The sequence below is a fragment of the Rhea pennata genome, chromosome 5 (assembly GCF_028389875.1).
Source record: "Rhea pennata isolate bPtePen1 chromosome 5, bPtePen1.pri, whole genome shotgun sequence".
NCBI lineage: Eukaryota > Metazoa > Chordata > Aves > Rheiformes > Rheidae > Rhea > Rhea pennata.
In genome coordinates this window covers 13,083,442-13,108,539 of record NC_084667.1, presented here as the reverse complement: position 1 = coordinate 13,108,539, position 25,098 = coordinate 13,083,442, and the positions used below count along the sequence as shown (strand labels likewise).

The 25,098-nt window shown below is 42.9% G+C and overlaps 1 protein-coding gene across 1 annotated transcript in view; it reads right to left on the bottom strand.

Moving 5' to 3' along the window:
* The window catches only part of SMOC1 (SPARC related modular calcium binding 1), a 132,343-nt gene extending 113,379 nt beyond the window's left edge, over window positions 1–18,964 (bottom strand). The window contains exon 1 of the mRNA XM_062576247.1: window positions 18,857–18,964. Coding sequence (XP_062432231.1) covers window positions 18,857–18,964 — 108 coding nt within the window. The remainder of the gene's footprint in view (window positions 1–18,856) is intronic.
* Window positions 18,965–25,098: the final 6,134 nt, after the last annotated feature.

Sequence of the window (25,098 nt, the reverse complement as noted above, 5' to 3'; positions counted from 1 at the left end):
ATTTAGAAGTCCTGTTTAAAGTTAGGAGTCTTGCAAGCAGTTTTGATCTTGGATATTCCTGAAGGCCAGTCCTTCCTTCTGGTAGTACAGAAGTGCAGACAGCCAACTGAACTATTTAACATCTTTTTGCCTTCCACAGCCACACACTGCACATCTCAGATTTTACTCCTTAAAAGAACATGGAAGTGTCAGACAGTACACAGAGGTCAAGCAGTTGCTTAAAGAAGCTCAGAGTACGAGTTCATATATGCAGCTTATTTGCCAATATAGACCTCCAACTACTGTGAGCCCCCACTCCCAAGCTAGTACAGTCTTCCATTGCTCTTGCACTGTGGATATGAAAAACTTTACATCACCAAACCATTAGATTCTACTTCATGCATCTGATGTACTGTTCAGCATCATGCAATTCTGAACATCTGCTTGGCTAACTTCCCATTTTATTCTCAATGTCTGATGCTTTTCCTTAAAGCCCAGACTTTCATGGAAGGGAATGCTGACACTCTTCAGCAATGAAAAGCAGTTTAGGCTTTTTCCTCAGAAAAGCCTAAAAAGGCAAAAGTGCCCCCAAATCTCACTTCTGGAATGCCTGGAATTCTGTAATACTTAAATAATTCGAGCTTGGAAGCATCGCCTCAATATTTTCTATTGTTTATACTGCTACAACATAGCTCTGTCATCAGAATGCACACTTCCAGCTATCTTTCTGCTAAGCAAAACCTCCTTGATTTAGTGTTCTAGATAAGCTAGCCATTTCTTGTGCAATTAAAGCCACTAGAGGGCATTGAAATTTACTCTGAAAATAAGATTCAGTGTAAGATTGACTTCCCTAGAAGTATAGGACAAGGCCTAAAGCTTTGATACTACTATAAATCCTTTTTCCACAGGGATAACATCACCACTCAAATGCTTGAGCTTAGAACCACATGAGACATTCCCTAGCTGCGACAACAGCAAATGCCACGCTGTCCGCCCCTAAAAAGGTCTACTGCTGCATTACTGCCTCAGTGCAAGATTTGAGCCTTTAGCATAAATCAGTAATTTTACTTCATCAAGCCACAAACCATGTCAACCCATGTCTTCCCACCTTGGCATCCCATTGTGTACATTGGTCAAGTTCATGCTACCTCATTTCAATTTTTTGATTAATTTGGAAGGCAGGAAGGATTTCTGGGCTTCTCTGCTCCATTAGCAAACAACAATACCGTTTGCTTCCCTTCTAGACTAAGATCAACATCTCTACACGTTCCAGACCTACTTTCCTCATTCCCTGCAAGTGCCTTGATAACAGTTGTAGAGAGAATGTTTTGACATACTGTGTTTACATACACCTATGACAGATTTTCACTTTTATGTACTGCAAACCTAAACAAGGAACACTGAAGTCTGACAACCCTGTGCTCATATATAACAAGCAACAAATGAGCAGAAAAGACTTGCATTTAGCTGGATCATCTCATTGTTCCATTTCAAGCAAGTATTTACACATTTGACCATGGAGAGTCAAAGGCTGCTGTCAAGGGCCCTGCACGGGTTGGTCATGGGATTTAATAAAAAAGAATATGATGTTAAAAAAAAAGAAAAAAAAAAAAAACAATGTTCCCTAGCTAGGTTAAATCAAGCCTATCACTTTGACAGCTCAGGCAGCCTTCTCTCTCCCGTTGAGATAGGGACAGAGGCTATTTTCAGAGTGTACAGGGCCAAGCCCATCCCCCCAAGCTTTTTGAAAATTCAGTTTCTAGTGTACTGCTGATATTTTTGCTGGGTTCTGAGAAGCCTCATCATCCCCTCAAGTGCTGTTCCACCTCCAGTTTGAAACCAGCTGGCCCCAGACATCACACAGTAGTGTCATAACTAGTGTGATCAGCCTTGTTAGTGATAAAACTGCAGTATTTGGGGAGATGTGTCTGCTCCTCTGCAATGCATTAAGTGAGGATACAACATGACAAAGCATGAGAGTTCAGGTTGTTTTTCAGTAGTCCACCTAGCTCTGTGGTCCATGAAGTGCTCTTAACAGCCCCAACATGGCATGCCTTCTATAGTTACCTGCACAAAGAGGGGCAACCTTGTAGAGTTAAAAATAAATAAATAAATAAATAAAACAAGTTAGATCTACCCTCAACCCTGGCATGGAGGGAAAGCTACCAGGCAAGCAGCAGGACAAAACTAACGTTGAGACATACAGGTTACTCAAGACCTCTGGAGAGATGCATAGTTTCATCTTTTAACAGGTAAGTTCTTGTAGAGATCTGATAGGAGTGTTTAAACCCACCAGTTAGTTAGTTAGCCACCAACTAACTCCAACCTTCAGCTATACCTACACTAGCAAAGCTCTATGAGTGCAGGGCACGAGCAAAGTGCATCTGTGTTAAGAGAAGAGGGATTTGCCTTTGTCTGGAATAGGTCTAGACTTTTAGTTGTTCTCATTGAACTGGTCTGTCTTGCTTCACACTAGAGAAGAAATAATCTACCACTGCTTTGAGGCATATACTCTAACCAAATGAATCCTGCCTATTTAGCAAACTTCCACACAGAGCCTTAGCCTGCCCTAAAAAGTAGGAGAGGCAGAATTAGTTTTATCCTTTCCTTGTAAGAAAAAGTTATTTTTTGTGCACATAAAGCTGCTCTTCTATTTGCCTGGAACAACGTACCAAAACACCGCAACTCTAAGCACAGCTGTAAACTAATTAGTCTGTTAGTAATTGTGGCCTCCTTGTGAAGCCCAATATCAGCCCAGTATGAAAGCCTTCTGCTCTCAGACAGTTCTACTCTGTATGCTCTGTCAACATCACTTTCTTTAGTGTCCTCGTCTCCTGTAATGGAGACTAGACTTAGTTTTATCACATAGGTCAACTTTCATCCTTTGAGACCTGATTACAGCAGAGCTGCTCCAACAGTGCTCAAGCATTTTTTTACTGTTTAGTTCTAAGCTTTACTATATCATATTCTGCTGTAAATTCTTGTTAGAGAACTGAGTCTAAAACTCCTAGGTCTGTTTAACTGCATAAAAATCACTGGATGCTTCCAAGTTAACCAGCATTATGAGAGAATTAGAACAAGTTCAAGATTTTCCAGACCCACTCTCAAGCCAAATTAGATGCAGCCACTACCAAAAGACTTTGGAAGCCCAGAACTATGCCCTTTCCCCAGGAAGATGATGGAAAGGGACGTGGCTCTTATTCAATCCCAGAGAAAAGTCAGTATTTCCTTCTAAAGCCAGATCAGGATAACATAGTCCACCTCTGCTAGCTGAAGCATTAGCTGATGACTAAGCAACAGGTCACTCTATAGAGAGAGAAGGGCAACAAAATACAGTTTTCATCTTCCTTTAGAAGTAAAATCTGAGTGGAGCATGGGTTTATTTTGACTTCTAGTAGCAGTTAGCATTTGCTCCTATTCACTGCCACCACAAGGCTTTGAGAATTCAGGGTAGATAAGTGCAGGCAAGCTCCCTTTCTGCCAAGAGAGGCAACATGAAAAGCTTTCATGAGCAGGGGGATGGGGGAAGAAGTCTTCCAGTTTTCTGTAGAGGGTGGAAAGAAGCACAACTAATCAGAAAGCTTACTAACATCTCTCCTGTGTTCTGCATCTTCTCTCATGCCCATGTGTAGAACCCATTTAAAACTGGAAAACAGATTCAGTGTTTTATATCACCTGGACTCCATCTCAAACCCATCTGAAAAGTAGCAGTTTAAGTTGCACAGATTCCAGGATCAGTCCAGCTGGTGACAGAAGCTGTGCAAGTCAAGATGTGGCTTTCCTTCCAAGGACAGTTTCTATCACACTGGTTTATCAGTCAACCTGGACATGGGACACAGGGAATAAATACTTTCAGAAGTAAGTGGAGTTCCTGACATGTAATCTGCTGCAACAAATTTATACCTAATCTCAAATCAAACAAGAGGTTTAGCCTCTTGCTTACACTGAGTCTACTGAAGGTACTTAGGTTTACAGTACCTGATTCTTGGGCAGTTTCCTTCCAACTGCTTGATTTCAGAATGCATTACACCACACACCTGAAGGGAATATGCCAATGGGCATTATCTAATCCAGACCAATACTCATTCTGAATTAAAAGGAAAAAGCTCAGGGTACAGAATAGAAGCACTCTCCTTTCCCTGCTGGGCCAATTTTAAGGAAAGTGGGATAATACAATAGCCAGTTGCAAATTCTTGACTAGTTTAATACTACATTAATATTACAATTCTTATGGCAAAAGACTGAGACAGGAAGAGAAGTGTCTATAGGAGCAATTTTATTCCTTTGTATCTAGAAGTCACATGTATGACTCAGGGACAATATACAAAGAGTTCTCTTAATATCATGCCATGTTAATACTTTACTTGAAAAGACTTCAGTAATATTGGAAGTATATAGTGTGGTTCAGTCTTGTTTCGAATCTGATGCAATTCAGGCACATACAGGCCAGACTGGGACATTCACAGTTAATAACTGGCCATCAAACCATCTCCTTTGCTTTTTTTTAAGCAAAAGTTTAAGCAAAGGTGTTATTGCTAGAAATACTGGGTAGGGATGCACTCCTGTCTTAGAAAGTTGAACTAAAAGTTAAAATACCTCTAAAGCAGTGTGCTTTAAAAATACAGGTTTCTTTTCCTGTGGAGTTTAACTTATAGCAGAGGCAAAGCTTTAACAATCTTCTCAAACAGGAGATATATCTACCATCAGTGTAAGTTTGTTTAGTGAGCCTCCATAAGGGAACAGCTGCAAGCAGCAATGGATTGTTGCACTGGTATGTTTTTAGAAGCTGTTTCATAAATTAATCTTAAATTCGTTAGTATGTTGCATGAATGAAACTGAAGTGCTTCCAAGTGTTTTGACTGCCTGATAACCAGGAAGCACAAGCACTAGAAATAGAAAAGGCCCATTTTCAGCACGGTCCACCCCTATATCCAGCGCAGGCTAGCTACAATTGCAGTATCACAGCAATTAGAGTTCTTGGGGTCTAAAGGTTGCTTAACTTCCAAGATACGCTAGACTGCCTTTGGTAGCTGGATTTCATCCAGGCCATACTGCTAAGACAAGTTGCTAAACCCCCTCCCATCCATACTATTGGCAGGCGAAGTTTAGGTGTCAGTACTGCCACAGGAGCGAGTTTTCTGCCTGGAGCTTTGGCCTGCTCTGAACCAGGGCCAGGCAACAAGTTCAACACATAGCAGGGAATCAGAAAACATGCTCAGACATGAGCTTGGAGACCAAAACCAACAATGCAGATGCAGCAAGTGATTGCTTTACAGGTTGAAGAACAGACTGGAAACAAAGAGACTGTTACAGCTCAGGAATGCTCAGCTAAGCACATTATCAGGAGCCATTAAAGGCTAAAATTTTTAGCTCATGTATTGGTGTTTCTACAGGCTAGAACAGACCATTATTTTTCCACAAATAGCTTTGTTTTTCTTAAAGCCTCAGAATCCTGCCAAAAGGCAACCAGCATTTTATTGCTGCTTTAAAGGGCAAGGTCAGTAAGTTCTTGTGAATTACTGCAGTGGCATAGCCTTCATGAGGCTTCAGGAGAGGGTTAGAGAAGTTAGCCGATTCTGGAAAATACTTACATGGTTTACTTCTGTCCTATTCCAAAACTGCTTGTGACTAAAGTCACTAACCTCTTATGGTCACAGGGAAGTAATTAAAAAAAAATGGAGAAAACTTTAGCCTCAAGTAACTGTAGAAACCTCACAATGAGAAAAGAACTGAAGTTTCACTTTTTGACGTACAAGATATTTAAGCAGACAATCTAAGCATTCGGACAGTAGCTTTTCTATCAAGTAATGTAACACTTGCTCTGAAGCCTGTCTGCCCACTAACAAGCATAGAGCACTGACAATACTACAAGCAAAGTTTCAGCACTTGCAACTTGCTGAGCTCCTGACAGGAGAAAACTGTTCACAAATTAGAACTAATCTAGCATCTTAAAAGAAAGCTATGCCCTACTGTGCACTGCATCACAGCACCAACTTCACTAAACTTCTTCCTGACAAGAGCCAAACATTTCCATCATGAAAACAAAGCAGGGAGGCTCATCCACACCCAAGGACGCAGAACATCAGAACCAGAAGTTGTATAGATGCTCCTGTTAAGTTAGCCCAGGTTGAAGTTGTCACCAATTAACACATCTGGCATTCTCCTTTCCAAATATTCAGCAGCAGAACAAGAAAAAGTACTTCTTCCCCTTCCAAAAGGGGAGGTTGAAAAGCCAGTCTCTGTTCAGGCTTGGCTGCATGAGAGCCTAGATTTCATGCCAAGGCTGCTAGAGGCCCCTCAAGGAGTTAAGAAGCTGCACTTCCAGAAACCGTAAGCATTGAGGTGTTTGAATTCTTGTGAGGTTCTGCACTTGCACCCAGCAGTCATCCAACTCTCTGCCAAAAAAAAAAAAAAAAAAAAGAAAGAGAGAGAAGGGAAAAAAAAAAGACTTACTTCAGGACACAGTAGCATTGCTTATCCACACTGGAGGCTAACTGCATAGAGTTTGTTCTGAGAAAACAGACTCTTCCTCTTTGCTGACTCTAAGCTCCATCCTCACACTTTAGTAAAGAATAGCAATACCATTTCTTCCAGGGGTAACTTAGTACCATCTTGCCTGTTGGTAACAACTGGAATGTGAGAGACAAACAGGTATAGTTTGAAACCTAGAAAGGAAGCTTTTCCTTGTATAAGTGAATAGCCTAGCAAATAAATACAGCAAGGAAGGGGGCAATGCAAGTGATTAATTACATTGCAGTTTAATCTTGTCATGTTGACTGACATCAAGTCAGAGGTTCTGAGTCCTCCCTTCTTTCCAGGGGAACTATTGACCTTTCAGACTGATAAAGAAACATCTGCCTTTTGTTTTTCTAGTCTTAGAGCTTTGCAATTAACAGAGTAGATTCCACGCTTCAGCTAAGACACTTGCCAGTTACTTTTTCAGCCCTCTGTAATTGCCTCTTAGTAGCATGCAGTGTTTGTTGAATCACTGCCATTGAGGTTGAGGAGGGAGGGAGATGGCTTTTATAATCCGTTGGTTCTTATAAAGACTTCTCCCAAAAGAGAAATCACATTTAACAGGAAAGCTTCCTACAAAGTCAAGGCACTAAGCTTGCTGCCTGCAAGCAGTAGATCCAAGAGAAACAGTTCAAGCTGAACACAGCACTGCACATAGCACTAGATTTAAGATCGATGCTGCGCTGTTGCACATCTTGAACTTCTGCCAAGAGTCAGCTATACATTTTAGCCATCAACCGTCTTATCCTCTGAGAGCATGACAACACTGGGTGCCGTCAGCTTCCTCCCCGGAAATACTAAGGCAGGGGCACATCCCTCTCAGAATCTTCCTTGTGCTTTCCTACACTTCAGAGATCTGGAGCTCCAAGCTAAGTGCTCAAGAGAAGTGAGAAGTAAGGCAGCAGCTAAATGAAAGTTTCACTTGAAGAGTTGGTACTGCAACCCAGCAACTGCTTTGTCAGCGGGAAAAGGACAGAGAAGCAAAGTACTCTTTACTTTTTGGGAAAGAAAAATTCCTCCTCAAACCTTGTCTCCTACCCATTTTAAGATATTTTTCCTATTCACAACTATCAAATCATGAACACAGTTTAGCAACTAGCTAGACAAGCCTTAGTATCAGCACTGATAAATGCTGTCTTCAGTTAGTACATTGCTGTTGTATCTAGTAGGGACTTAATTCCAATACCTTTGGGTAAACAATGCCTAGCATTGGTTTCAATCATTTCAGAACAATGCAGATTGAGAGAATTTTGTTTTTACATCAGCATCTGCTAGTGAAACAAATGCCACTAGCAAGTCCCATAGTTATCTAGAATTGTTTTAGTGGTTCTTCCCATCTGCACATTGGCATGAGTCAACAAAACGCTCTTCTCACTTGATCCTAGTTGTTTGCCTTAGGAAGGGCATGATATGATTATATTAATCATATTAATATAATTAATCTTCCATATGGTACCAACTGAAGTTCTTGGGTTAGGTTTTTGGTCACTTAAGTTTGCCTTCTAATAAGTACTAACTTAAGAGGCAAGCCAAAGATAACATCCTATTAAATTTCAGGTGAGGACAAGGGAAGACTCCTTCCATGAAAGTAACCTTCATCTTTTGCTCCTACATACTGCACTTAAGTGCACTTTTCAGTGCAGTGGTTTCTACACTGAAAAGTAGAATTTCTACACTTTTGAGAAGCATTATTCCACCTGACAATTTGCTGAGCTTTGCAAGTCTAGGCAGCCATTTTACTCTATATACTCGCTGCAGTGATATCCAGAAAAGAGCACTAATTCTTGAAGTTGGACTTGCCCTCGCCAGGAGGAAGACTTCAGGCAGGGTTCAGCAAAAGCTACCAAGTTCAGAACCTGTCTCCCACTCTTTGCCACATCCAAGCAGGGCCTCCCCCATCAAAAGGGAGTTGCATGTACAGAGTATGCATCTTGGAGGGCATGCAGCAGAGTCTGGCAAAAAGCTGACCAGAAGCTTTTCTTTCATATATAGCTACTCTTAAGACAGGACACTAGCAGTGAGGAGATAACTTGGAAGTAGTTATGATACAGCCCCTGGGGAGGCTCCTCACTTAAGGTTACATGCAGACCTTTTCTGAACAAAAGAAGCAATAATGGGCTAAGAGTTGCACGGGACCCCTGAGAAGATAAAGTTCTGCAGGAGAAAACTATGTAAAGTACACCTAACTTCCTCTTTAACATGAGGGAAAAAAATCTGCCTCCTGGAATGTAATATTCTCAGCTACAAGGGGGAAAGTGCTGCCAGCTTAAGCTAAATTTTCCATTTAGGACTGTCATTCATGCCACAGCAAAAGTGTTTGTTTTTTTTTAAAAAGTTTCAAGCAAATCATTCTTCTTTGCAAGTTACATGGGATTTTCCTACTGAACTCTTTCCATCTATTCTGGAACCTCTGTGGGAAGTCCCTGGGATATGTGAAACAATTGTGGGAGCTTTTTTTAGTTTGTTTTGATGCCAGCAGTACTAGAAGCAAATCTTGGAGTCATTTAGGTAGATTCTTAGAGTTCTACCAGGAAAGTTCAAGAAAAACTTAGTTTATTCCTGACACTCACCAACTATTCCTTGCTAGATCACTGTCTCAAATCTTTGGGCTGAAAATGTGCTTCTCATGTAAATGGGTCAATTCCAGAGATCCTACAGTGCAGGTTTCAAGAACATTCATGCAAACTTGTTCAAGTATGGCAGATTTTTCCTCTCACTCAGCTCCAATTTCAGCACCAAAAAAATAGCTTGAGAAAACATGGCAAGTTTTTCCTGAAATTAACTCACACAAATCAATTTAGAGGTTATGATTTTTATTATTATTTTCATCAAGAAACACAGAACAGTTTCATCCTCCTAAGGTTAGCAGATAACTACACTACAGCTGCTATAAAACTGATAGATGTTACAGGACAGAGCAGATGTGTTAGGGTGTTTTATCCCATGGTTGCTTTTACATCCACACTAGAAGTCTGTCAGTCATACACTGCAGTAGGCTGATGAGCAACAGCTAGCTTCAGTTTCAGTACTGCAGCCAAAATGCTGCAGGTAATAAATGTCTTAGTGAAGAAAAGCTTGATTTCTTTCAGTTCAAGCCAGCTAGTCTTGAATTCCTTCACATATCTATAGCTTGCATTAAAAAAAAAAATCTAAAATTGAGATAGTCTTTGTCCTTATAGTTGTCATGAAAACAAGAACAATAGCAGCCATAGTTTCACATCCATTGCTTCTTGCTCCACATCCTATTCACCTCTTTCCTAAAGGATCAGTATTACCAAAAGTTTAACTTCAGTGATTTGGAGCTCCACTAGCCACCTTAAGAATAAGCCTGACTTTCAGGGTGTGTAATAACTGATAGCTGAACTGTAACAGTCAGAAATTCTAAAGTTATTGAAACCTAACTGTAGAAGTTTTAGATTAGTAGCTTAGGTGACAGTTCAAGTCTAGTAGAATTTAACTTTTTCATGTCATTTCACCTTTGATTTCAGGTGCAGCAGAGGAGAAGACAAAACCTGGCAGCCATGGAAGACTTCCAGGTCTTCAGCAGCCACAGTCAGTAGTATCCAGGCTGCTTTAGAGCCAGCTGGCCTGCCCCAACAGTTTTGCACATAAAGAATAAAATTAGGGAGGAGGGAGAAACAGGTACCAAGTTGGACAACAAAGAAGTTTGAGTTCTGTGAAGAGAATAGTCAGCTCCCTGGAAGTCTCCTGAAGATGAGCATCCAGAAATAAGCTTGGTTTGCATGGTTTGGAACGCTTCTAATATGCTTACTAACTATCAAGGCAGGTTTATTTCCACGTTGTTAATGCCTGAGGAAACTGTAGCTACTACTCCCTCTTTCTTGTTTAAGCTTGAAATGTGGAAGAATAAAGTGAGTGTAAGACCAGTTACTGCCATTGAGAGAACATCCTGCCTCCAAGTAGGCAAATAAGAACATCTCTTGCTTTGTAGAGCACCTAACAAGCTGAGGCCTTCAGAGAACAGCTTTAACTTCTAAACCTGCACTCAAGGATGTAACTTCCGCTCCTAAAAATATTAGCCATACCTGCGTAATAGCAAAGATAGAAAGATCCATTACAGACATCAGCAAAGGCAGAAGCAACAACTGTAGCAACACTAATACAAGTTATAGCAAATTCCTTTGACATTTACCCTTTCATCATAGAAAGGACAAGTCACACTGACTGGCACAGCTACCAGGCACCACTGAAATACCTCCTTCCACTAATAGATTCCTACCTATTCTTATTAGCAGTATCCACATAGTCACTTTAGATTTGACCAACAGAGCTGCAGGACAGCATTTCTAGGATAACCTGAGGCTTTCTATGTACAGCAAGCAGGAGCACCAGTCTTACAGCCAAGAAGTAGATCAATGGACTTGAGTACATGTACAGTACACTTAAGTATACCCTATTCCATAGTAGTAGCTTTCAGAAGTTGAACTAAATCATCACTGCCTTCTCTTAGCTGGAAGGATGTTTCTCCACATCTAGCATCATTCTCAGGTGTATTGCTGGTATCGAGGTCAAATAATTCCAACAGCAGGAGCACAGAGAATCCAATTGGCTACAGTTTACTACAACACCAGGAAGAGATAGTGACATTGTGCTGCAACGCTGTCTTGCACTAGATCCCTTATCTGACAATCTCAAGATCTTGATGTAGATATTAGGATTGCTATCAAAGGAAAAGGATGGAACAAGTTCTTCTAGACTTGCACATATTTCAAGGTTAGAATGCAGAAAGGTAAAAAGAAAAGGGAAAGTTAGTCTCCATGACTGTGCAACAAAAAGGCATGTACACTGTGCATGACAGGAATAGCTCTGTATCTTCCACATATCAGTCTTTTACATAAGTATTTTGCTTTCACTAAGTCTGAGAATTGTGCACATTAATCTGTCCTTCCCGTAGAACATTGAAGCAGTGTTTCAGATACAAAAGTAGATTTTAAAACGGGTATGTACGTAGCAACTCTTGCTTGCTCACTAAGAACAGATGGGTAAGCCAAATGCAAAACTCCAGGCAAAAGCCAACTAGAGTTACCATCATTTGCCAGTATGGTAACTAGATTCAAATCTAGCTACTTAGCTCAGACAGGAACCCCTTTACTAGGCCAGTATCTACAAACTCCAAATCACTTTATATCTTCCACCCAAAAATTGAACCCAAGAGCTTTCACCTTTTAGTTGTTGACTTACACCTCATTCCACTGAATATTTGTTTAAACTTAAGTATAAGCTATACATAAATCACTTTAAAACATTTCCTTTCTGATTTCTTTTTAACTAGAATAGGCTCTTTAGTCTTCCTGCTACTTAAGGAAATTATGTTACAGAAGGCCATCATTCCATCTGCTTTTGACTAGTATGCATCTGGTACACACAGAAGCAAGATCTAGGGATAACATAAATAAAAAAGCCAGGCAGATGTATGCATCTCCATGATAACATGAAGATGTACTTTTACCTATCCAATTCCTGCCTCAATCCACTTCAATCCCAGGTGGAGCCACATTGCTGCTTCTGCTACTGCTTCCAGACTCAAGGAGCAGACACAAGCCCACTCAGTTTCATGCCTGCTGCCTACAGCACAAATTTAACTACCACAGCAGAACATAAGATGCTGTAGAATCTAAGTTAACTTTACATTAAGGCTGTTTGGAGTGGTTTTAATTTGTTAGAGTGTCAAATCCTGAAGTATTAGAACTGCAACTGAAGTAATGGATGATCTCACATTCCAAGTTTTCTTCATAACCAAAATTCTCAACCCAGTATTATGAAACTCCAAAGTATAAACCAAGAACTATTCCATGTATCATAACATGCATAATAATTATAGCGGCCAAGCTGAAAGTCTGTAAAAGGGACTTCTGTCATCTGAAAGCAGATGATTCCCTGAGCAATTTAAGGATGGATCTCAGTCATGGATATAGAAGAACACAGAGATGGATAACATTTCCCACGTTCCTTCCAGTTAGTGACCCAGCTAATGGCAGCTGAGTACTGGTAGCCAAAAGAAACTCTGAAACAGAATCTGCCCACTAAGTGTTTGGAACCTCTCCTCCCTATCTGAATATAGGCACTTCCTCTGGATACAGTTCCAGCTATCATTAACCGGACCAGTGGCCAAGAAAAACCTCAGGAAAGCAAGTTTTCATCTGCCATATTTCTCATCTTCCTTCTCATTCCTGTTCATCTTCCTTTCCTCTTCCTGTGAGGCTTTCACCCAAAAGCTCATCCTGGAAGCAGCCCTCATTTGTGTTCTTCTCCCTCCCTAGCTCCTTCCTCTTTGGAGTCAGTGAATCACATCCTTTCACTTTGCCATAGGACCAATAGGAAAAGCTTGTTTGGCTAGTGCTCTTCTAGCAGTGGAATAAGTTTGATCTTTAGACTGAAAGTGTTGCCATGTCGCCTAGTGAGATAATTCAGTCAGACCCAGGCACATATTAAGGCTCCCTTAGAAGCACCATGCAGGCCTGAATGAAGCCCTTCATAAACTAAAGCTTCTTCCATCACCTCTCCCCGGAGAGGAGACTGTGCTTCTAGCATGCAAGCCTTTAGCTGAGATAGCAGAGGCTTCTATGAGAAGAACTGCTGAAGGAGAGCACAACAGCCATCATTTCCCTCCCCAGCCTCACAAACTAATTTGTGAGCGGACAGGCTCTCTGTAGAAGGTGATGCTTTCCCCAAACACAGGATTCTTCTCTAATGTTCATGAACAGAGCCAACACCATCTATAGTTTTACTGCAGCATCCCAGAGGAATCCAAGTCCTACCAGGTTCTCACTGTGATAAGCAAAAAGCTTAAGACATGTGCCATCAGCTTAATTTCAAGGTAAGGCCTAGTTAAGGCCTAGTCCTCAGGGAGCTGACTTAAGTCTGCTACTCTCAGACTGAAGAGCTGCCAGTAGCCTACATAAGATCACATACAGAACTCCTTTGTATGGTAAGTGGATATTTTCACTGCTTAAAGTGCAAGCTTTACATTTAGTGACTAGCTTATTTTTCCTACAGTTACTCTCATAGCTACCAGGCCTCCCAGAAAGAAGACCTGAATTCTCACAGGGTCATCACCAGGTGGGCTCCAGTGTCAAAATATTCCCTGCTACTGGCCAGGGAAAGCCACCACATACAGAAAGCTTCACAGTAATCAGTGAGCCAGAAGACAACTGTATACTGCATTCATCACATCCCAGTAAGTTCTCTGTGTAAGCAAACATTTTGCACTGGCATCACATGTTACCCAGAAAGTTCTACTATAGAAGCAATTCACTTGCTGTGATGGCAGCCTCCTAGTGTTTGGGCGAAAGACTAGAAAAGAGACTAACTCAGACAAGCAAAGAAAGCTTAGAAGTGAATCCTACTGTGTCAATTACAGTAGTTAAACTTGTAATCTAACAAAAAAAGGGACACTCATAGTTCAAGTCGCAAGTTAAAGTTCAGGCAGAGCAGCAAGTTACTTGAACAAAGTATTAAACTACCACCACTGCACCTCAAGCTTGACTCGAGTTGTACTGTGCTGCACAGGTCCCTAGATGTTGCATCAGCACCGCAGCGTCGTGTAGGAGCACCACTGAAAGCCGTCATGCTGTCACACAGCAGGCTAAATGCTGCAGTCAGTGCAGCAGTCTCACACCTTGTGGATTAACTTCAGTTTCACCTGTATTGCCTCAGCACTGAGTTTTTTAATGTCAACATAAAGTTTATTGTGCAGCACTAAACTGCACTGTGAGAGACAGCCTCAGAAACTGGAGATTCACCAGGCAAGTAGAAGACAAATTGTTTTTTGTTTGTTTTTTTCTTTTTTTTTTTTTTTGACAAAAGTGATGTCGCAATTAGTTTGAGATGGCAGGATAAGAACATCTAAGATATTAAAACAGCAGGATTACTATTTCAGAGATACTATACCACTGAAATGAGGTTTACAGTCATCTTACCAATTGCTTCAGGCCATCTAGAAATAAAAGCAGCCAAGAGAGCATCTGCTCTGTACAGATGGCAGTGAAGATTACCTTAGCACCTGACTAGTGTTAGAAACTTGAAAACCAGCCCAAGAGGTTATCACGGTAGGTGTTCCACAGAGCTTGCTGCCATCACCAGCAGAAACAAGTAGCTTCTTTTTCTGGCCAGCAAAATATCTGATACTGAAGTCTTTCATTAGAAGCAGAGATCATTTACCTGAGTGAAGTGTTCTTGAAGCTAATTCAGAAATCCAAGCAGTTAAAACACACCAACTGTTGAACTACACAGAACCAGTTACATCCCTCAGTGTCTTCCTGTTTAGAATAGCATCCAAGTTTCCGTGCAAGAATTACTCCTACTCCTCAACACTATTGCATAATTTAAAGTCAGATGGGCTACTTTGGTACAGGACAAGGAATTCAGTTGTGTTAACAGTAAGAGTCCAAATAGGAATAAAGAAAATTATTGCAGTTTCATATAGAGTTATAGTCCCTACATAGGCAAGAACACTTCTAGCCAACTAAAAATGGAATATTTGAGAGCAAAAGCTATGTGCCATACAGCAGTAAGTCATTCCTGTTAGGAGATGCTTTTCTAGAGACCTCTCCTTAAGTCCCTCCCACAGCAAGGAAATCTGAAACTTTAAAATGCTTCAGTCATTACTTATCAGCTTATATCCTTGCAATGTAGGATGATCTAAGCTCAAACCAAACACTGAAATTCAGTCACTGTAAACTAATAAGTTTCACTCTCTATTTGTAGATCTTCTCCATATGCAGCTCTTTGTACTTTTTATTGTATACCCCTTTCCAGTTTCTTCCTACCATGAAACTTCCTAGTTTTAGCAGAGCACATCTAAAGTGGAACCCTACTAGAGGTGTTGCAGAGAGAACAAATAGAGCACAGGCTCCTTGACACACATTACAATGCTGCTAACTCTTCCAGATGTTGTCTGCCCTTTCCAGAGGCAAGAGCAAACCTGCAAGAGCCTTTTCAGCACTTTTTACTAAGGCTCTCAGTAGTGGTCCTAACTTGTAACCAGCTCCAGGAGAGAATTCACATTGCTCTGCGGTACTCCATGTTATGCTTTGGAAACCACAGGTATCTTCATACTTTTACCAGCAGCTCTCTAGATGGTTTTTCCACTACCTTCCCATTTACAATAGCACTGACCTGGAAGTCAACATCTAACCAACATCCCTTTTAAAGAAAGGATTTTGGTTATGTTTCCATGCATTATACCAAGAAGAAAATTGCAGCAACTACCCTTCTCAGTTTTCTAGGGTCAGCAGGGAGGGTTCAGTCTCCCAGAGATGCAAAAATCCAAGCCTGTTCCTTGAACAGCTTAGCTGCTGCAGTCACACCAAAAGCACCGGCTGTTTTCCAGTGCTATTTCTCATTACTGCCACCAACAGTTCTGTGGCATAAGTGGAGCAAGTTCATAATGGTCAGGAGCTGACCTCAAAACATACAGGAGATAGAGCTATCTTTTCCTGAACTAGAAGGACAAAGGTCCCAATTTATTTACAGATAGGGAAAACAGAGCTTAGTGGTACAATCTAACTTGTTATGAGAGAGCATTGTTCAAATGCATCACACAGGAGATGAAGGGGCCAGTTCAGTCAGGCTCCCCATCTATCACGTGGGGAGCAAGAAGGAAAGCAGCAAGAACTGGCTTGTCACAATTCCAGACCATCTTACACCAGCAAGGAGAGAGGCGCAAGCAGGCAAAGAAAAGCAGAGCCTAATTAACTTTTTCCAGAAGGCAATATTCCTCAGACAGACATTCCAAGAACTTTCCATATAGTCAATCACTTGCACTGTGCTCTCTACATCTACCAGAGAAGTGACTATGCAACTGCATGATAGAGCAAAAAAAACATTCTAGAGTCTAAGCAAGGAAACAAGCCACATAACAGCCTTGGGCTTCCAAGTTATTTCTAGGGCACCCAAGACTTCCTACAGGGGCTCACTTGAGATAGTTAATTATTAACTGTCAGTTGGCCACAGTAGATCAGCAGATGTACAAAAGCCAAACGTTTTCTACAAGTCATTGACACTTACCAAGTCTGAAATTCATGTCTGTATCCATAGCTTTATTATAACACAAAATAGTAAGCTTTGTACAGCTTTGAGCACCAGAAGTACATCAGCAGTCCAGCAGAGATTAGCTGCACTTGTAGTTTACTATATATATTCAAGCAATACTGAAAGTTTAGTACAGTATTGGCACAGAAAATGCAGATTTATTCACTTCTCTATGCTGCCTTTCATTGACTTTACCATTTTCTGCAAACGGTAGCAAGTCATACTCCTCTGTCTACATATTCAATGACAATGCTCATTGTCAAACTTCGGAGCAACATTGTTAAGTACTAACAGGGAAGTGCATGAAAAACATCAGATGGAGAACTTGCTTTCAAGCATTATTGCTGCTCATTTAAATTCACTGAGAAGAAATGGATTAATAATTGCTGCTTACCTTTAAAAGCACTTGAGCCTGCAGAAGTTGTAGCTTAGTGTACAGAACAGAAACAGCTTGTAAGGCTAAGTATTACACCTAGCAACTGAGCGACTACAGAATCAGACTCTAGAACTGCAACCCTGACCCCACAAATCAGAAGGGGTTCTTGAAGGGAATGCACTCTTGATTAAAAGTCAGTATGAAAAGCTGAGTGGTATGACTTGGTAATCATCATTTAAAAACACACAGTTAAAGATTTTTCTAATGTAAATGGGAATCTAAAGCACTGTATCTTTCTACTAAGGATCGCTTTATTGGTAGTGTCTACTCATTAGAGGAGATCATATCTATAAGCTCCTGAGCATCACAGTGGTAGTGAACAAGCAGACCAAATTCCCCACTTTCACACACACCTAAGCAAGCCACTTAGAAGGCTGAAAAGAGGCTCTATCAGCTAGACATCCTTGAAGTTACTGTTTCAGTTTTTCACTAAAAAGTCCGTAAGTTTTAAGGTAGATCCTTCTATAGAGCTGTAGACATTGATGCCCATGTAAGCCAAGTTTCTCCACCCAGCTTAAGGAGAGAGAAGTATCAGAGTCAGATCTTATTTCAGGCAATAAGCAAATCAGTAGTCCTCTGTATTTGGTTTTCCATTCTCCTGAAGTAGCTCTCATCCCAAAGATGACACAGCACAGTGAGCAATGAAACTGTCTTGTAAAGTGCAGTATATAAAAGTGGCCTACGTGGAAACCGTTTGATAGACAAGCTTATTGTGCAGTTATGCTCTGTCATCAGAGCTGTTCATTTTGCTTTGTTTCAAATGCTCAACTGCTCCTCATTAAAACATTTAGATACTATTGCTGATGAAAGGCCCTAGTCATAAAGACAGACTGTTACTTATCACCTCAAAGCTCCTCTCAATAGGGCACCACTCCAGTTTTGAGGTTTATGCTTGGTATCAGGTTAAAAAAAAAGAGATACATACATAAGCACCTGAATGTTTTCCCTTCAAAATGGGTCTCCAAGGGTTTGAGGTGCACACTAGATCTGATCTGCCAGATTCTAACAGTTTCCATTACACATCTGGCCATAAAAGGGGCTACACAGTACAGCTGAACACAAGGACACCAGGGCAGCCAGTACACTTTTTCCACAGTTCTGAAGTGCTCAGTAGCCACAGCAGTCAAACATAAGTCTTGACTACTAGAAAAGTCACAAGTACTGCACTGAAGTCCCTTATTGTTATATTCCGGCTGAGCAGGGATTGTAGACACTCCTGATCCTGCCTGACCACAGCGTAAGTACTACATTTCATAACATTTCAGGCTGATGGGTCAAGAATGCATATGGTCAACACATCCAACATGCCTGCCCAGAGATCAAGTTTTTCCACTTAGCCAGAACTATGTTTTTCCTGCAACATTGGCTAAAGAACAGCTACTGTTTCACAGCTTTGTAATTGAAAGCTCTCATACTACTCCAGAGCAGTGCTGCAGGGGTAATGCTAACTCACCCGGAGGACCATATTTAGAAAAGATGTTGGGTTCTCCCCCAGAGCAATGTAAGAGCTTGGGAAGTGAAATTAAGAGCCCCAATCAACAAACATCATCAGATTAAAAGAAAAAAGAGAAAGCACATGCTAGACTCCAACAGGGAGAATTCTAGGCTGAAAGCATCTAGCTTTATTGCAGGGATTCGTTTAATCCCTACCTGGGAGCATAGAAAGAGAGCCTTCAAGCCACACTCTGGGGACAGGGGCTACGCTAAACTCACGACGAGCAGTGCAGGAACCCGCCGGCTGGTGCCCCCTCCTCCCCGACGGGCCGGCACTCCCGCACGCCACAGCTCGCGGGGCAGCCCGCAGCCCCCGCGGGCGCCGCGGCCCGGCGAGGGGGGCTTCACCTGCGGCGCCGCGGCCGCCGCCTCACTTACCCGCGGCCCCGCGGCTCTGTGGCCGCCGCCCTGGGGCAGATGCAGCAGCAGCAGCAGCGCCAGCAGCAACGGGCGAGTCCCCGCACCGCGCCAGGCCCGCGGCAGCATCGTCCCGCGGGGGCGGCGGGGCAGGGCGGGGCGGGACCGGACGGGACCGGACCGGACGGGACGGGACGGGACAGGCGGCGCGGGGCGCCCCGGCCGCCTCAGGAGGCTCGGGCGGGCGGGCGGGCGGCCGCCCGGCGGCGGCGGCGGCGACGGCGCGTCCGTTGGCGGGCGGCGCGCGCGGTGCCCGCAGCCGGCGCTACCCCCTCCCGCCGCGGCAGGTTACCCGCCCCGGCCATGGGGATGCCCGTTATAAAGCCCCCGGCGGGGCGGGGCCGGGCGGGACTGACTGCGGCGCGCGCCTATGGCAGCGCAGCCTCCGCGGGGTCAGAGCCAATGGGAGGGCTGCAGGGGCTCCCCCGCCCCTCCTCTCCCCCTCCCGCCGCCGCCGCCGCCGCCGCCGCCGCCGCCGCTGCTCCCCGGGGCGCTGAGGCGGGCGGCGCAGGTTGGCCCGGGGGAGCGGCGCGGCGCGGGCTGAGCCCGGGGGGAGCGGCAGCCCCGAGCCGGGAGCCGCGTCCGGCCCCGTCCCGCCGCGGCAGCGTCCCGGGCTCGCACCGTCCCGCAGCGCCGCGGCACCTGGAGAGGTCGCCGGGCCCCCGCTACACCCGGGGCGGCCCGGCAGCCGCGCCGCTTGGGGCCGCGGAGGCTCCCCAGGGGCCCGGGGGCCTCAGACACACACGGGCTCGCCGTGCTCCTGGGAGGGTTTGACGGGAGCGGGGAGAAACCCCCAGCTGGTTCCTGTAAGCGAGCAAGTGAATTTGGCGTGCAGAGTTATCTCATGGTCCACATACTATTTTCCGTTGGTTCAGCGCTCTTGATCCAAACCTGCTGTAGAAAAATCCTTGGCAGAGTTCCTGCCTCGGGGAGCGTAGATCCTTCTGTCACCCGCGCGCCAGCAGCAGCGAGAGCAGGGTTTGTAGCTGACCCGCAGACACAAACTTGCCGCTGGAGATCGACCACTGCTCCCTGACCGGCAGAAGTGGTCCCGTAGCCCATTGCTCTGCACCGCCCAGGAAGGCCTGGGGATATTTTTTGTTCATTTTGTTTGGTTTGTGCCTTTGATAATATCTACCTTTCCTTTGGAAGACCATCCCAAGATCAAACTTGATATCTCTTCAGACAACAAGCGCCTCTAGGCTGCGTGTAGGTCCCAATATATCTAGATGTAACCAGGAACATAGTAGTGGGAAGCATGGGTAGAAAGCAAGTGTCATGTGTCAATAGGCATCTGGGTGTAGCTCTAGAGCAGAAGCAGGGGGAAATGGAGATGGATCTGTCCCCAGGATCCAGTCTGAACAGGCGCATGTCAGATGCAAAAGAGTGAGTCAGTACTGTGGCAGTGTAATGAAAATAAGCTGTACTCGGAGACCCCTGGCAGTGGTGGAGAACAGTGTTAAGCCTCTGCCTGATGACCGACAGAGATGTCCTGTGAACTGGCCGTATTTGCATTGGCTTCCAGTCCTTCATTTTTAAATTATCAGTGTGAATTTAACTGTAGGCATGGCAGCGCAGAGAACCAGCGTTTTACAAAGTAATATGCGTGGGAGGTCCCCTGGTCATTGCCATGTGAATAATAGTGATAATAACCTTTTTGTGGAATAGTTTTCTGGTTATCATACATAAGACGCGTGCAGTTCCTTCATGCAAAATGATTAGCTATCTTTAGTCAATGACCTTGCAAGAGCCAATATTCACACTTGCAAGAATTCCCTCGAGTGTATCTGCTAGGTATGGGGAGAGGCTGCTACACCCACACAAGAGAACCTTGTTACACATCAGAAGTCATATAATTCTGGCATCTTATCAGAGCAAAGTATAGTGGTTGCTTTAATCTTTTTCTTTTTTTTCCCCCTTAAAAAAATATTTTAAAAAATGCCTAACATTTTGTCATTAGCCTAGGCAGGATAAGCTGTTCGTTACTCACACAGAGCTCTGCCAGTATTCATTATTCTTGGCTTGCACATCTCTCTGGAGCTCCAAACCCAGCGTCCCATACAAGCCAACTGATGCACCTTAGTCCTAACCCTCACCAGTCTATGCTATCCTGGTCCTAAACTTTATTGGATCTCCTTCAATGTGACCTGCAATATCCTCTAATTTTCCATTTCAAAGTTTCTCTGATCCACACCTGAACTTGACTCTGACTGCTGACTCTGAGACTTGACTCTGCTGGCTCTGACACCAGCAGTATTTTAAAACACCAAGTAAAAATTTCACAGAAAAATTCCAATTCTCAGTAGCCAAACAGTGCAACTTCTTTATGGTCAAAACTGTTTATAACCTTACAGTGTGCACCACTTTACCCTTGATCAGTATTCTCATGACCTGTTGTTCCTCCACAAGGATGTATGTCTTCTCTGCAGAAGATAACTCCTTAGTGCAATAACTAGACCAAGAAAGACCCTATAGCCTGGTCTGTATATCACAGCCATTACCTTTCACTCAGCTGTACCGAGCCTAAAAACCTTATCAAAGTACCACCTAGGAGGATACCAGCCTCAGGTTAAAGACACCAGCAGAGAGAGAATGCTTGTGTTTGTTCCAGTGAGGCACACTTCATCACAAAAAATGCATGCCCAGCTCTTTGGCTTACTGGGCCTGGCGCTGCAGTTGATATAGATGTACTTTACCAATGTGTTATCTCTAAGGAAAAACTTAAGTAAATAAAAGAAACTGCCACTGATATTTGTCCATTAATTTTCTCCAGAATCCTAGCAAGTAGGCAGTGCCTGCCTGGCACATCAGTGGCATTGCAGAGATGCTAGTGAGCCAAGAGGAGTTTAGTGTCCAAATGCAAGAGGAACTGGGTGCATACTCTCCTCCTTCATCCCTTTGAAAATCCCAGCCATCACTCTGATGGTCTGAGTGCCAGATGCTGCACTGGCACAGTGCCACTTCAGTCAGTGGTGTCTCACCAGCAAAGAACTTGCCCAGGGTGTTAAACTGAAAACTACAAAGAAAGAGGGGCACAGAACTAGAACAGGAGTTGTTCTTCATGTCCAGGCATTCATACACCAGGCCCAATGTTCTGATGCTTCTGAGGAAGATGTAAGCCCAGTCATCAGGAATTGAACTATGCAATGCTGCTGGAGGTAGTACTGAAACTGGTACCGTTTGGGCTTGTTGTGAACCAGATGCAGCCTACAACTTGCACCTCGGAAGATTCACGCCAGCATGTGCCTATATATGTTGATGATTAATATCTTGTTGCCGTGGTGCATGCGCAAACCTGCGGCACAAGACGTATATATTGGTGGTCTTGACAACTGTTTGGGGAGAACTATTTGATTGCTATGATTATTGCCTGTGCTTCTACTTGCCTTGTCCTAGAACAAGTTTCAGAAGATTGCTATCCTGTTTTGAACAGTACTGGCATCCCCTGCAGAACCATCATGGGATTTGTCTACCATAGCTTTTGTTAGGGAACATAGCCCTTCCTGCTCATGTTTAGCAGAAATGATTACTCACACTTTCAGTAAAGAATAATTTACTGCCTCCCAGTATGAGCTATTACTTTTATGGACCAAAGTAATATCAGTGGTTCTTTTTTAAGTCAGTGGATGTTACAACCTCACTCCTCCAAAAGGGCTGGATTTAGTTCATTTTTTGTGGGACAAGGAGTAGAGAAGAAAATGCTGTATTTGCTGTAAGACTGATTTATTGTAAGTTGTAACTTGATGCAGGGTTAAAAGTTATCTTTTTGCACATGGTGAATTTTGAATAGTCTCGGTAATTGTAATCAGAGAATGATCGAGTGCTGCCAGGCCTTGATTGCTGAGAGGCTGCAGCAGTGAGAGAGCCTTTTCTGCTATACTGGCACCCTCAGATCTCTGTCCAAAGGTGAATTCAGGGCAATCTGGGGACAGCCCTGGATGAAGGCTGAAAAGCCACATTTGGGCACACTCACCACCCTTTGCAGGTTGGAATAGCAGCCACAAGATGAGAAAATCTATGCAGCCACCCTAAACCAAAGTGAAATATCATTTCCTCAGCTTCCAGACAGAAGTTGGATATGGGGATATTGACGATGAGAGAACTTAACCCACAGTGATTATGAGGCTAGAAGGCAAAAAAGCACTGAATCTGAAAGGACTGAAATCATAGTATATGACAATGTTACAGTGCTATCCCATCTGTCAGCACAGTTGCTGCTGTGGGCTGCTTCAAGTATTCATGCTCATCTAAGATGTAGAAGTACATTGCTATTAGCAAGTCCTAGGGGGTATTTGCTGGATTATGTCAACAAAGAGGATTCTCACACCTTTTTTTTAAGTTAATTTTATTTAGTTAATAATATAAAATATATATTTAGTTAATAAAGTTAATTATCTCTCTTCCTGAATGAAGCAGAAACCCTGTTAGTAACAATAAATGTACCATCGGGCTTTTCATTTTTGAAGCTCTTTGCAAAATGTTCATTTATACTTGAAAAAAAAAAGCTTGTTAACAATGTGAACAATGTGACAAGATTGCAAGTTCTCTTCCACTAAATCTGTCTAGAATCCACCACTTCATTCATTATATTTGATTTAGAAATTCTCTATAAAGCTTTTCCCTAGAAAGTGTAATAAAATGTGTGGGTCCTGGCTACGCTTCTTTTGTTGGCCAATGAATTGCTGGTAGTTCTGGTCAGTTCCCCAGTACTGCCTAACCCTCACCATTTATTAGTGTTTGTGCAACTGATTCTATTGCTCAGTCATACTTTCATGCCCTTGTGTTATTCCATCACAGAAACAGGCTTTTGGTCATATATATCATTATTATTTTGATTTCTTTTTTTTTTTTTTTTTTTTTAGGAATGCAGGAAAGTGTAAGGTGAAGTAAAGAGGCAGTAAATTCCATTTGAGTTTCAGTTTGATTGTTCATCGTGGAGCCCACGTCTATTTTTAAGTGTGGAACCCCTACAGTGACCTGGTTGCTGTTGATTCAAAATCTGCCAACTTCTTGAAAACAAGGATTTTCTCCCTTTTTGCCCTTTTACTCTTGCTTATATTTTGCAAATTCTAGGGTATAATGTTGAGAATCAGTATGAAGCCTGGTGTGGTGATGAATGATGGAAATTTTTGTGACACTAGAAAATTAAATGACTTTCAATTTCCAATCCTCAGATTTCTAATGTTCAGTGTGCATTTTTTTTTAATTTTGTGAAGTATATAAAATATCACTCCAGGCTCTAAAAAGAATGCCAATCAACCATATCTTTAACCTTTAAAATCTTTAAAAGTACTTAGGAACTTGCCAATTTTTTTTTTTTTTTTTTTTTGAGTCAGCCACAAGATTGAAGTTGGGTTGGCCTCCATATGGACTCCAGAAGAGAGGAGCTCTGTTCCAACCTCATTTATCAATCTTATCAAGGCAAGGATTCTTTCTGCTCATCCTTTCTACCTGGGTGGGATAGATGGAAAATAGCTGGGGAAAGAAATGCCTCCACAATGAAAATCTGAGGACTGGGTACTCTGGGCTACAAAATCCAAAGAGAGCAGGTGATGAACGTCCCGTACACGAGAACTCTCTGCCAGCACAGGGTGGGCTCAACAGTGAAATTGCAAAAGAAGTTGCGTGTGTGGCAGGGGACACATATCAGGGCACACTGAAGGCAGATTCTATTGCATGACCCTCCGCTCTATCTGATCCTCCACTGGCAAAAACAACAGCAAAAGGAAAGAGGAAGTAGCTGAGGATCTGGTTCTGTGAGTTCAACAAATATCAGTCATGACTTTAGGATTAATTTCTGTCACTTGAGTCCATTTACCTCAGCCCATTACGGAGATATTTAGATGAATGCATTGAAGTATTTTGTGCCACAAGTTGGCACCCGCTCCCCTGTCTTCGTCTATCAACAGACCTGATCCTCATTAAACTCAGAATCAGAATCATGCCTTAAATGGCATGAAAGCATCTCAGAAACATATTCCAGCAGAGAAGCCTTGGCATCATCTTAGACACCTTTTGTCTTCTGGGGCAGGGAGGGGACATGGTGACAAAACAGCCAGATGCAAATTCTAAGATGCCTTGGTCCTACATTTTTTCAGCAAGGCCAAGAGTAATGCACATTATCAGACAAGCAAAGTTTGTTTTTTCTTCCCTATGAGCTTCTTAGCACTGATTTAGGCTTCACACTGACACCAACAAAACTG